General features: G+C 38.4%; 1 protein-coding gene across 4 annotated transcripts in view; it reads left to right on the top strand.

Annotated features, from left to right (window-relative positions):
* BRAF (B-Raf proto-oncogene, serine/threonine kinase) overlaps positions 1 to 13,531 on the top strand; it is a 79,727-nt gene that overhangs the window by 20,296 nt on the left and 45,900 nt on the right. For all 4 annotated transcript variants that reach the window (XM_041487455.1, XM_041487457.1, XM_041487456.1 and 1 more), the window contains one exon: positions 6,851 to 7,114. In XM_041487455.1, coding sequence (XP_041343389.1) covers positions 6,851 to 7,114 — 264 coding nt within the window. The remainder of the gene's footprint in view (positions 1 to 6,850; positions 7,115 to 13,531) is intronic.

The raw sequence follows: 13,531 nt of genomic DNA, 5'->3' as shown, positions 1-13,531 counted from the left end.
TCTGAGAGTGAAGACAAAGTTTTCACCCTTCTCAGATTTAATTTTTTTCCCAAATTCAGGAGAGGGTGTCAATGCATTTTACGTCAAAAGAACTTTAAAACTGACAGCTGTTGTTGCAGCCATCATTTCAGGTTTCATCAACTGACTACGAAAGAGAATGCTTTTCTTGAAATATTGAAAGTGATTGACTTGTGCTGTGTTGAATTCAGGATATATTTAATTATTCCTGCAAGAAGGGATACTCAAATTTAGGGGTATCTCCCTGCCTTGATCCATCACTCCTCATTGATGGTCTTATGAAGGTGAGTGTGCAGCAGGGGGAATAGAGCAGAGCGTGGAAGCCTGGGTGGAAAACATAGTGTGAAGCTGGAGGGCAGCAAGTTGCTTGCCCTGGTCCTCCCTGAGCAGGAAAATTAGGGCTCAGGAGGGAGACCAAAGCTGCAGAGCGACTTCTGTGTCTAAGGTACAGGAGGAGGAAACAAAATGTACAGAAGAAAGAAAAGAACATTTGTCATTAACCACAGAATTTTCTTCTAATCATTATAACTAGTAACAGCTTTGGGAATCTTGTCAGTGTTCTCTAATGTGATGGTAAGAAAAGCTTTTCTGTTTGTTCTGTCTGGAAGAAAGAATAAACCTAGTAAGCAATGACAGTATTAAAATCCAGAAATGGCTTGTAGCCAAATTTCCTTCTTATATAATCTTGGCTTTTAACTTTTCCCATTTGCTGTGTGTGACCTCAGCTCAAACAGACTCCTGGAAATCACTGTCAAACCACAGAATGGTTTGGGTTGGAAGCAACCCTAAAGATCATCAGGTTCCAACCTCCCTGGCATGGGCTGGAAACCTTTCAGTAGACCAGCCTGCTCAAAGCCCCATCTAGCCTGACCTAGAATAGGGATGAGGTGTCCTCAGTTTCTCTGGGCAACCTGTTCCATGCGATAGAACAAGTCCTCACAATTTCTGCCTAATATGTAATCTAAACACACCCTCTTTCAATTTAAAGCCATTCCCCCTTGTTCTGTCACTACATGCCCATGTAAAAAGCCCCCCTCCAGTTTTCCTGTAGGTGCTGCAAGGTCTACCTGGGGCCTTCTCCAAGCTGAAGAACCCCAACTCTCTTGCCCTGTCTTTATAGGAGAGGTGCTCCAAATATTTGAAATAACTGCTTGACTCAGTAGATATAGACATACTAATTTTATTTTTATTTTCTCCTGGAAAAGAGGCTGCAGGAGCTTCTCAGTAGGTTTTACCACACTTTTTGGAAGCACTCTGTATTTTAGTAGCTGAGAACATCAATGACTTTTGTCTTCCCACATAATTTCTTACTGCGTTATATCAGTCCTTGAAGTGCTGTTTCCCAAAATACATAGTTTGTGACTCACCATGGAAAAAACCCTTTTCCTAAGGGTTTGTCTAAGCATTGTAAATATTGGAAATATTTACTGCAAAGAAGTCTGCTATTATGATACTGGAAAAACCTGGGATTCACTTAACAAAAATGGTTAAAATATGCAGCTGTGTATTCTTTAGAACATGCATAAAAAATTATATTTCTTTTGTCTCTACCAACAAAGTACTGCTGAAAAGGATAAGCTGAATTAGGGAGAGTAAAGGTCTGCATATTGGTAACAAATGGAACGGGTTGCACAGACCCAGGCTGGCCAAAAGCACTCAGCTCAAACTTAGAAGGGAGGGATCATGCTTAAATGATTTAATCAGATTTGTTAGCTTTTGTAGACTCTTAATGACTGTTCAGGGAGGCCTTACCTATTTAAACTTCCCAACTCTTGTATGTCCTTTTTGCCCCATAGTCATGTGTACAGTATTACCTACCTTACTTACCTGTAAGAACTGAAACAGTATTGGCCCATTTGTGTGTAAATTGTTGTCTGGGATGGGGTTGCATTCTGGACCTGTTGGTTGCTTCAGTTAACAGTCCAAGACTGTGCTGCCTGGTCTGTTGGGGTTTCTTTGGTTTGGTTTGGTTTTTTGAATTTGGACTCCACACAAAATGAAACAGTATGCAAATGTATAGAATTACAGTGCTATCAAAATAAGTTTTAGAACTCGGTCAGCTTTCTAATACTGTCTTGAAGGAATCATTCTCTTTCTTACTCCTACTCTTGGAAGCAATTTAAAATGAAAATTGTGGGGGTAGAGGTATGTTTGCCCCTAGCTACTGTGATTTTCATTTTTTTCTTGGCTTTCTCTTTGCCTGAATGTGTTTTATTCAGAGGCATTGCTGTTCTCAGTTCTGAGAGTTTGGCTATTGAACATCAGGAGAGTATTTAATTTCTTATTCCTGTACATCTGAAGAATCCATGCAGGAGGTCAAATTAATTTATTAAAGAACATTACCTCTTTGCTGATCTGAAGTATGCTTATTGCAACAGCATGCAAATACAGTCTAAAATAGATCTTGGTGATGAATCTCAGGTTGTTCCAGACTGTGGGATTCCAGGAAAATGCTAACACTGCATATAGACACTGGGAAACCTGGTGGCCCTCTGGGGAATTTCAGATTGGCTTTTACCAGGCTCCTAACAGATGCTGTTCAAATATGTTGGACCAAACTGGAGTGTCTAAAGTTAGACTAAGTACAGATTTAGGAGTCTTACTAAATGAAGAAATCGTTGACGTATGTTACTGTCTATCTTCAGCTCCCATTTAACTTAGTGGGATTTGCGTTTGATCAACAGCCTAAAAGGTCAGACATCTTTTAAATAGAAACACAATCTCAGTTTCAAAGACCAGAACCTGTAGTCTAGGCTTTTGAGTCTTGGAATATGTGTATATTACCTAAACTTGATTGAGGAAGAGAGAGGGCATGGCAAAAACAGTTACCTGCTTGAGTTTGGACTGGTGTTCTACCCAGATGTAGTAGGGGGCAGAAAGAAGAAGAAATCATATCTTGCCACTTGGGTTTCTCACAGATTAATTTAAAAGAAAAATTGATTAGTTGCTTTTTATTTCCTTTGATGATTTCACTAGAATGTATAGCCTAGTCATGGCCCAAGAAAACAAATTTCAAATATAATATAAATGGTATGTAAGAAAAGAAATGCATATTTTTGAGAAAATCCTTTGTCCTCATCAACAGAACTCTTTTGGCACATCTGTGTAACATCTCTCAGATTCTGTTGAATTCTAAGGTCAGTTTTGATTTTGTCAGTAGGTTGCAACATTTAAGAAGTAACTTGAAGGCTGCTGCTCCTGAGTATATACAGTTAAAACTGCAGAATATATACAGCAGAATAAGAGAGTAGTTGTATTTTGGCATGTGTGCACACTGAATATAAACATGCCATCTTGTAATGCTTTAGTTGGACTTTGCAGCTTATCAGGCCATGTTGCATTTTACTTAGTTGAAGTATCAGGGGTGTTATCACACATATGAGACTATTATATGATGTGAAAATATACTGATATGCAGTATAATTAAGATTCACTTTTTGTTCTATTTTTGATAGCCATAGGATTATGTGCACATAGACAAGTTGTGCGGATTTTAATCTAATGTTCAACTTTTCAAATATATATTTTGTGAAACTAAACTTTTTAAATTCACACCATGTTGGGAGCAGTCTGAGCTGTCAGTGACCCACACTCACAATACCAGCAGCAAACTGCACACTGGGCTGCAGCAGCAAATGAGGAGACACCCATCCAGTCATTGTGTGTCTGCTTTGGGGTGGTGTTCAGCACGGGGAAGAGAAGCTTCAGGAGGAATCTGCGGGCTCTTTCAACATAATGAAAGACTCAGACTCTTCCCAGACCTGCACAGCTTACAGGGAGGGGGCAATGTCGCAGATAGTGAGCATCCAGTTAATTTCAAAAGAGACAATTCTTCATCATGAGTTTGGGGTTTGAGCTCTGGAACTGGCTGCCCAGAGGTTGTGGGCTCTCCGTCTTTCCAAGACTTGCAAAGCTTGCTTTGGCAAGGCCCTGAGGAACCTCATTGAACTAGAAAATTATTTCTGTGCTAAATGTGTGTTAGGACTAGATGACTTCTGCAGGTATCTTCTGACCCTTTTTTTCCTCTCTTATTCTGTATCAAGCAAGATCTAAGTTTTATGTAGAACATAACTTACTAATGGGAATATGTAAACTGATTGGATTGCAGTCTAGATTTCCTGTACTCTTCCTTCTGAAATGCCTTTGGAATCCTTGATTTAATGATTTGTTTGAATATTCGTCTTAATATTTTTCATGTTATTGATTCCATACAGACTTACTTTTAATCTTTTTAGTTTGTTTTTCAAAAACATGGTCAGAAACCAACCTCATAGTTGACACAGTGAAGGTTTGTGTAGCTGTTGATGCTTGTCTGCTGAAGTGGCTGTGCTGCTGCAGGTCAGTTTAGTAGTTGATAGGCAAATCTGCAACATGATCTTTCTTTTAGCTAGAAATACTTGCCATAGGTCAGCTTTGCTGATGTAACTATGTTTGAATTTAACTCTGTGGAATATTTCTGTCTTGACTTGGTGCTGTTGTCTTTGTAAAGTCTATTGGTGTTAATCATCAGATGAAACTTTGTTTCCCCAAAGTACTTAACCTTTGTGAAATGAAATTTTATTGGAGATATTCTGTTTCTGCTGCATGTACTGTAGCTCCTTCGTATAAGAGGATTTTTTTTAAAAAGAGAAAGATGTTTTTAAAGTCTAGCAATGCATTTCTAGTTCCTTTATGTTTTACTGTGGGATCTTCTGCTATGACACCGAATAACTGTGTGGTACTTGAGAGCTTTTGTTCTCAGAAAAAATACAGAGCTTTTTGCAGAAATCAGTGGTATAGAACCCAAAGCCAGCTGCAGCTCCCAGCCTTCCATACTCATTGTTTATTCTCTTAAGGTAAATCATTTGACTTTGGTTTGCATTAGTGACAGATTAAGCTGCCAGTGTAAACATTGTAGAATTGAATATTTTGAAAGTTGTGTAATTTTGTGAAGGAACTAAACCCATGAGTGTCCGGAAGCAATGTAATGTTGTGTGTGTTTGAACAATATTTTGCAATGTTCATGAGAAAGGGAAGTAAGTATTTAGAACAGTATTGGTGAAATGGTAACAGTTTGTTTCCTAATTTTTGTTTACTGAAAATAATTCTTGACACATGGAGCTTTTACTCAAGTTTACATGCAAAGTTGATTCTGGAAGTAGGAGAGACACGTGTTACTGTACAGCCAAAAAATGCCATTATTTATGGTTGGGTAGTCTTTCAATTTATTTTTGACAATACAATTGGGTTAGAGTGAAGATGTTTTGGCTTCAAGTCTCAGAGTTGGGGGTCTATTTGTGAAGTGCTAGATATCTTCAGTTTTTAAAAAAAATATTAAATAATTCTCAGTTTCTTGCAACTAACGTATGTTTATCAGAAGTGGTACCCATAACATTTAGAATTTGCAACTGTGATGTTCACCTCCATCCTGGGAGGATGCTAAACTTTCTTAAAAAGGGAGGGATGAACCACTGTTTACACAGCAAGAGCAGTTTGGATCAGGTGAGCCTGCACATATAGCCTGGAGAAATAAATTCCTAATAAAAAGTAGTACTTGTGGGTGCACTACTAAATGTTGGTTGTTTTTTCTCTTTATTTATCTTTTTCCACATGTAGATGCTGCAGACTATTTGGTCAATTCAATTCTCCTGTAACTTTAATTAGCAGCAGTTATAAACAAAAAAGTAGGAAAGCAAGTAAAATAAGCAATTAAAAAAAAAAAAAACAAAAAAAAACAACAACAGAACCAGAAAGTATTTTTCTTTTGTGTAAATGTACTGGAAAATATCACTGAAGAATTTATGCATGTTGGTATGGATCTTGCTCTTGCTGTAGAGAAATTAGGAAATTCCATTCCCTACTGCTTACATGTTAGGTTTGGAAGATCTTTGTTTATTCTTTTCTGTAAAGATCTAAACAAGGTCTAAATATGTCAGTTAACAATGACATGCTTCTGTAGTGTGAAACACATGTTGCTTAACTGATTCAGATTTTTGAAGATAATCTGCTAATTTATATACTGAAGAAATTGTTCTAGTATTTGATATCAATCAGAATTTTCTTGTTGCAAAGTTGTGCATAACAAACTTTAAAGAAAAATATATACCTATTATATATTTGTTTTATAGATCTTGGCAGTAATGTGTAGTTTGACTGCATTTCATAAAGACTTAATGGGCAAATTTAATATTATTGACGTTTTTGTTTGCTTAAGAAACTTGATCTATGTAAGCGGGTTTTGTGTAAACATGCTGAAAAAATGTTAAAAAACTTTCCAAGTATCACTTTTATATGTTTATGGATGGCTTTGAAGTGGGCAAACTTTGTTGTGTTCTAACAGAAAAACATTTTTTGTACTATTTGATATGAAAGGATAGTGCCAGAGGTGAAGGATAGTGAACAGTGAGGAATCAGATACGGATCCTAAAAAGCAGGTTTGAGCTTTCTCTTAATTATTGCATTAGAAGTATTTAACTGTCATTCCAACAGAATGATAAATTTATCTGGAGCTCAGTAATTCAGCATTGCAGCTGACAATATTGGTTAAAGACTTCTGTCTTTTTTTAAGTGGTTGTGAATTGGAATCTTCAGTGCAGGTGCTTTGAAACACTAACTTAGGATTTCTTCTGTCCTTTTCTTAATTTAATGTATTAAAACATTACTTGATGGTTCAGAAGGTTTAACATGATGTTCTTCATTGTATCCTGAAAAATTTGACCTGACCACTTTGTTCATATTCTTTGGAAATTTGTATTAGTTTAGGAAGTGTTTTGTTTCACGTTTCATCAGAATTTACATTTCTGGTTTTGTCTGAGGCTACTACATGATTAAAACAGCTGCTGTTCTTTCACAGGCCTATGAAGAGTACACCAGCAAGCTTGATGCTCTACAGCAGAGAGAACAGCAGTTACTGGAATCCATGGGGAATGGAACTGATTTCTCTGTTTCCAGTTCAGCTTCAACAGACACAGTTGCATCATCTTCCTCCTCTAGCCTCTCTGTAGCACCTTCATCCCTTTCAGTGTATCAAAACCCTGCTGATATGTCACGGAATAACCCTAAGTCTCCACAGAAGCCCATCGTTAGAGTCTTCCTGCCCAACAAGCAAAGGACTGTGGTGAGTCAGTTTCTATTCACATACTTGTAACCTCAATATTTCCTGTATCTCTCTCCCTCTGTATACAAAAGTTAATTTCAGAGCTGAAATATACCTGGGTGGAGGTCAGAAGTATCATGATCACAGTGCTCTGCTGCACTCTGTTGTTTTGATCTGTTGAGTGTTTTTGGCAGGATTAACTCAAAAAAGCTCATTATAGCAATAATATAGAATACAAAATTTTCAGGAGTTTTGTAACTATGAAGATACCTCAAGAAATATTTTCTCAAGTCAGTTTTATTGGATAAATAGTATTTTACCATTTTACAGTAGTTAGAAAGGGACAATAAGCTCTATTTCTTGTCTTACACAAAACTATTGATTAGTTTAACAGGACAAGATGGAGGAAGTGTTTTCTATGTTGTCAGAGTTACTAGAAGCATTGAATGCTTTAGAGCAAGAACCAGCCTCTTGCAACTTAGGCTATGCAGCATTTCTTGGGGTTTTTTTCCTTCTGTTTTTTCCTGCCCACTCACTGTGGTGAGCGTTTGTGTGGAGACCATGGTGATCCTTTCAGGTCTTGTGTAGAGAACTGATTAGGGGAGGGACATAGTTGCAATTAGAGGGCTCAAGAAGTGTTGCCCACAAACTGCTTGAAACCTGGTGTTTATCAGTGTTACAGTTACAGATTTCTGTTGTCATGGAAGAGTAGTTCACTTTTTGCTGCTAGAGAAGGGATTTTTTTGATCCATTTAGAGCTGCCAACTGAAGAGCCTTGATATGTCCTTTAGAACAATACACTCCAAACTGTCGTACATTAAATTAGTGACAAGACATAGTTTAGGCTCTGTTTCGCAAGGTGGTACATAATCCAAATTTAGCAGGGGAGCAGTGTTTCCAGAGAAGGTGGGAAATGAATGGACAAGAATTGTCCATGTCAAATCAGGACATTTTGCAGCAGTCAAGTCAGGTGTCAGCTATCTCTGGGTTGTTACTGTCTTTGAATTTGAGTTGCTGGTAAAAAGAAGAAAACATCAACTGAGTAGTTCTGGGTGTTGGACCATGTCCTCACCCTTCCCCCACCTCACTGAGCAAAAGACTTGAGATGGAAACAGCATTGGAGGGCAGTTGTTTTCACCTGACTTTTTTTTTTTTTTTTTAGTATTGTTTAATTGTTCAAGATATTGCTGAAGATGGAAAGTAATATTTGGGTTTTGACTTAGAGAGTGGGAGTTTAATGTAGCCTGTGACCACTGTCCAGAATGTACAGTGTAAAGCCAGGTGATTCTGTTGTGTGCCTGTTGAGGAAAGTCTAAGCACGCAGTACTACCCACAGAGTGAAGTCTGGAGAGAAGGTCCTGGATTTTGGAGGGAGTCTGCTTTCTTCATGTGTTCTGTCCCACCCTGTCTGGCTATTTGCAGCCCCTCTCATGGGGCTCATAAGTTGGTTTTATTTCTTTGCTGTAAATGATCACAGCACATCACTTCCTGCACTGTTCTGTGTATGACCTATTTTGTCTCTGTGTTCTCCTGTCCTCTAACCCACATAGTGTAATTTTACTCTTATTCCTTCCCCCTCATCTGCCATACTCTTGTTCTGCTTCTTTGTCTCTCCCTTTTTACCTCCTCCTCAATCCTGTTTTGTTTTTTGCAGCACTAGATGCTCTTTCTGGGCTATGGGAGGCAAGTGTGGTTTAACTTGGGTGTAGTCAGGGAGAGGCTCTTGCTTCTGTCCCCAGCTTTCTAGTGAAGGATTAACACTATTTGCCTTACAGGTCCAGCTCTGCAGCTAATTTCCAGCTTGCTTTGGTTCTTTTTATTTCAGTTTTACACACCGCTTGGATCAAGTTGTGTTACTAAGTTGAACTTAGTTTTCTTATTTTCTTTTTGTATACTAGTAAAGTATCTCTGGTTTAGAGTTGAGAAATGGTGCTTATAGGAGCTCTTGAGTGTAGGGGTTATTGGCCTTGTTAGCTGAAGTTCATTTCTCTGAAACTTGAACCAGTGAACATTTTATTGAGAAAGTTAGGAAATTCTTGTATGGCGACTCTTAATGTAATTCCTTTGTTTTCAGTATTTATTGGTCCTACATATATCTGTTGGAAACTAAGGAAATGCCAGGAGCAATCACAATCCAGAAGGAACTGCAGCAGCTTACTGAATCCTGGGGTGCATCAAGCACAGCATCACTAATTAGTTGGAAGCGGTGATTCTCCTCCTCTACTCAAGTGTGGCCTCACCTTGAGAACTGTGTGCAGTTTTGGATGCCACAATATAAGATTCTGTGATCCACAGTGCAGTTTTAATAGCCAGCAGTCAGATGATCGGTCACTAACCTAAAAAAGCATCCAGCATTTTTCAGTGAACACTGAGACTGCTTCCTTTATTCTCTCAGTGGATTGAGAAGTGTTGCACATGTTTGTCTTCCTTTATAACCTTTGGCTTTTAAAGCAGACTGGTTGTGTCTCACTTGTGCCCATTAACTGAGCCATTTGCTTATGTAGCTAGGTTGTTAGTTCAGGATGCTAAGGTATACAGGGTGGCTTGTGATGGGTTGAAGCAGGAAGGAGCTTCCTTGTGAAAATATGTGGTACCTGCCATTGGAGCCTTTGCCTTGCCCTAGTTCCCATTTCATATGGCTGTTAAAGCAAGGCTGATGTGTTCTACAATCAAGCAGGTGGCTGGGAGAGATAGTGTTAAAGTTGCAGCGTCACACCAGTCTCCTCCCCACCTCAACCTAAATTGCTTTCAATTAATATCTACTTCTGAAAGAAAATCTTGTTAATATCGTAACAATAATTTCAGTCTCTATTTCTAATTCACTTCAGGAGGGGAGAAATGTTGTCAGATCTTAAGGAGTCTATTTTTGGTCTGGGAATGCCATGACATTTCTTAAACTGACTTAAAGTGAATGGAATTGAGTTGGTAATGGAGAGCCAACCTCGTTATTTTTCTTTGATCACTCTGAAGCAGCCCCAAGTACTACAACAGCCTTCTGCTATTTGTTTAGAGCTGCTAAAAATGCAGGGAATTGGGGGAGTTGCTTGCATATCTTAAATTTTTGACTAGCAACTGCCTTGTTAGTTGAGAGTTCTCTACGTGTTATTGTTTGTGTAGGATCAAGCAAATACATCTGTTGGAGCTGACTCCAGTTCAAAATATAATTTAAGGAAACTGGTGGAGTGCAAAGAAATGAGACCATGGTGTTCAGTGTAAGTAATTGTGGTGCTAAGGGGAAGTTTCTTTGTGTGTGTCATGATAAGGCAGAGGTTGGACAAACCCTTTCCCTAAGGTGTGAAGGTGCTTGTTTGAAAGCCTGACGGGTCTGTGTCAGACAGAGCCTACTGCTGCTGATCATTTGAAGTCAGCATTTTGATTCATCTGGCTACAGGACAGGGTTCAAAAGTAACTTTTTTTTTTTAAAGCAAAACCAAATAGTTGGCTCGGTTAGCTGGAGGGGAATCAGTGAATAAGTAGTGTCAGAAATAAAAGATTGTTTTCCTTGTCCTGGTCCTGGAAAGGGATGAAGAGAAGTTTTGTTCTGTGAACAACTTCCTAGAAGAAACAACAGATTTGTTTTTTCTTCTCTGTACTGGGGTAATTTTATCCTCTATAATGCAGAGAGGGAAACTGTACTTCTTTCCTTACTGGCTTTGTTCAGCTGGCAATTCACACATCCTTTGGAGAAGCATTCCACATAAATGTCGCTCAGATAAGTCTGCAGGTGGGTTTGTTCATTTTGTTCTAGGCCAGAGAGAAGGATGCTGAAATCATAAAAATAGAAGATGGTGCAAGTCTACCTGAGATGAAAAGCTGTTTTGTAGAACAAGTTGATGAGGCTTATCCAAGCAGTGGCACAATTTTGGGAAATACTATTTTCAAGCTTGTTTGGGTTAGGAATCTGAATGTCTGTGGTGTGCCTAGTAACAAATCTGCTAATTAAGGGAGAGCTTTTGGAGGTGGAAGGGAAGTATAAAAACTCTGATCTCCTGCTGGTTGCCAGAAATCTGAGAAATTATGTTATATGCTAAGATTTGGTTTTGGTGGAAGGGAGGTAGTCTCGAATGGAAGTAATTGATATTTACTGGTGAGATTTCTGAAAGAATGCATGGAGCTGACAGGGAACACAGCCTTGGGCATTCTTAGTTGTGGTGTGGATTAGGATTTTTTTTTTTCCAAGTTGTATGATTGAATGTGCATGCAGAGGGAAAAAAAAGGGACATAAGACAGTGCTCATGCAGATAAACAGAAGTAGACACATACCTGGTTGTTGAGACGGGACAGTAATTCAAGGAGAATGGTGATTGTCAACTGATGCAGAGGTATGGGACAAATAGGATAACTTCAGGTTTATGTAAGAGGAAGAAGACACTGAAAAAGTTTAAAATGAACTGAAGGAGTTTGGGCAATTAGCATAAAAATACAGGAATATTGTATTGGCATGTAGGTCAAGATTTAAGCTTTTCTGTGATTGTTTCGAGTTGTGTGATTTTTATTTTTTCCCCTAATTTTTTTCTTTGAGGGGTGGGGGAATGATTTTTGAGGACGTGGGTAAAGTATCTTTTGCACATCAATTTTAACTGGTAGGTTTGGGATGAGGAAAAACCCTCCATTTCCAATTGCAAGAACAGTTCTGATTTTTGCTCTGTGAAAGCTGACAAAATACTTAAAATTATTTAGAGATTTCTCCAATTAGATTGCTTGCTCACTGTAGACCTTAAGGCAGTAGGAAGAATTTTTAGACAGTTCTCCCATGGTCAGTCAGGTGAGGCTGGTTTTCTCTCTTGGAGGAAAACTTTCTGAAACATGTAATGGAGTAAACGTTTTGTGGACATATCTGGAGTATCTCTCTGTCACAATGAAAGAGCACAAGAATAGGTCAGGTATGTATGATATTTTCCGTGGGTCGTGTTCCAAATTTGAGCAATTTGTTACTCAGGAATTTTATGAGTTTAAGTGTTTTCTGTTTGGAAGCCCTCTGTTCAGCCTCCATTAAATGTATGCTCTGAATACTGGAAATTTTTGTTTTGTGGTTAGAATTCCTTGAGTGTGGTTATGTGGAGCATGAGTAATCGTGTTCTGTGTTGGTCTTTCATGCTACTTTATTCTAAGTGAAATAAGGGCTTCTGAGAAAAGGCATTTAACACGAGACCTGGTATAAAAACAAGTAGCTAAAACTGGTTATGACTCTGCAGAGGAACAATATTAGGATGTTTTTGATGTTGTAGTGAAGTCCTAGTGAAAAGAATGAGAGAATTCTAGGAAAGAAGAGACTGCACTAAGAGGGCTTCTAGCTCAAGTACTTTATGAACAAGATCATACAACTTGAGGAATAGGAGCCCTGAATGATTTTGATTACCCAGGAAATGCTTTCTGGTCAAGTACTTAGAGTGGGGGGGAAAAAACAGTCTGAAAATTAATCAGCTCTCCTAAATGATAATATGGAGCATGGAGAGTTAGAGGAAAACAGTGTTTAAGTGTAAGAAGTGATGGGCATTTGAAAGGCATCAGGTGGTGATTGGTCTTGTTCTTCATCTCTGTGGTCTGTTGCTGCCTTCTGCAAGTTACCAGGTTCCAAAGGAAATGTTCCCTTCATGTCTTCTGGCTTTCTTAGTGGAGTGAGGGTGGTAAGGAATCTCCACTGCTCTCCCCAGTTGCATTTATAAAGGATACTCTCCCAGCTCCAGTGCCATCTCTGTCAGCATAAGCAAGGTGTGGATTTGGTCAGTTTCAATTCTATATCTGTCTATAGTGGTCTGAGTGGGGACAGTGAAGCAAGGAGGAACAAAAAACACCAGATGTTGTATATGTTTTGGGAAAGCTTGGTGGCCTCCAAATACTTCAGTTGTCTGCAGATAGGATCAAAACATTGTGTGTTATCACCCACCACAAGGTCAAAAAATTTCCATGGTAGCTTCTAAACCAAAAGTAATACGTCAGGTAACAAAAAAAGTTGCCCTTTTTTCTATGTTAAACTATAGAATATTGTGTGGGTTTTGGTTGTTCTTTGTTTTGCTTTATTTTGAAGGTTAAGAGTAATTAGAGGTGCTTTGTGTAAAAACTCAGCATAAATCTGGGCCAGTAAAGCTTAAAGCTTTTTCACTTGGTTTTGTATTGGTATGCTTCATATGCTTCTCATAGTTAGACATATATTGGAAAGTTCATGGAAGTTCTCAAAATATGAATGTGAGACTGAGTTTTTAAAAGTGACAATTTGTATGTTTAAGCGTTACAGGAACTAAACAGTGCTGAGAATGCTGTGCATGGGGACAGTTCTTAAGTGTCTCACTCTTGTCACAACTTAATTTATTAGTACATCTGCCTTTTAATTAGGCAAGCAATCATGTGATGCTCTCTGCAGTCATGAAGACTAGAAGAATAAGCTATTTTTATTCTATGTAAATTCTTAGCATAAATTAATTCATCATGCATGCACAA

Source organism: Pyrgilauda ruficollis, unplaced genomic scaffold (genome assembly GCF_017590135.1).
Source record: "Pyrgilauda ruficollis isolate IOZ18807 unplaced genomic scaffold, ASM1759013v1 scaffold80, whole genome shotgun sequence".
Taxonomy (NCBI): domain Eukaryota; kingdom Metazoa; phylum Chordata; class Aves; order Passeriformes; family Passeridae; genus Pyrgilauda; species Pyrgilauda ruficollis.
The sequence above is the reverse complement of the archived record's forward strand: the minus strand, read 5'-3'. Positions and strand labels throughout refer to the sequence as shown.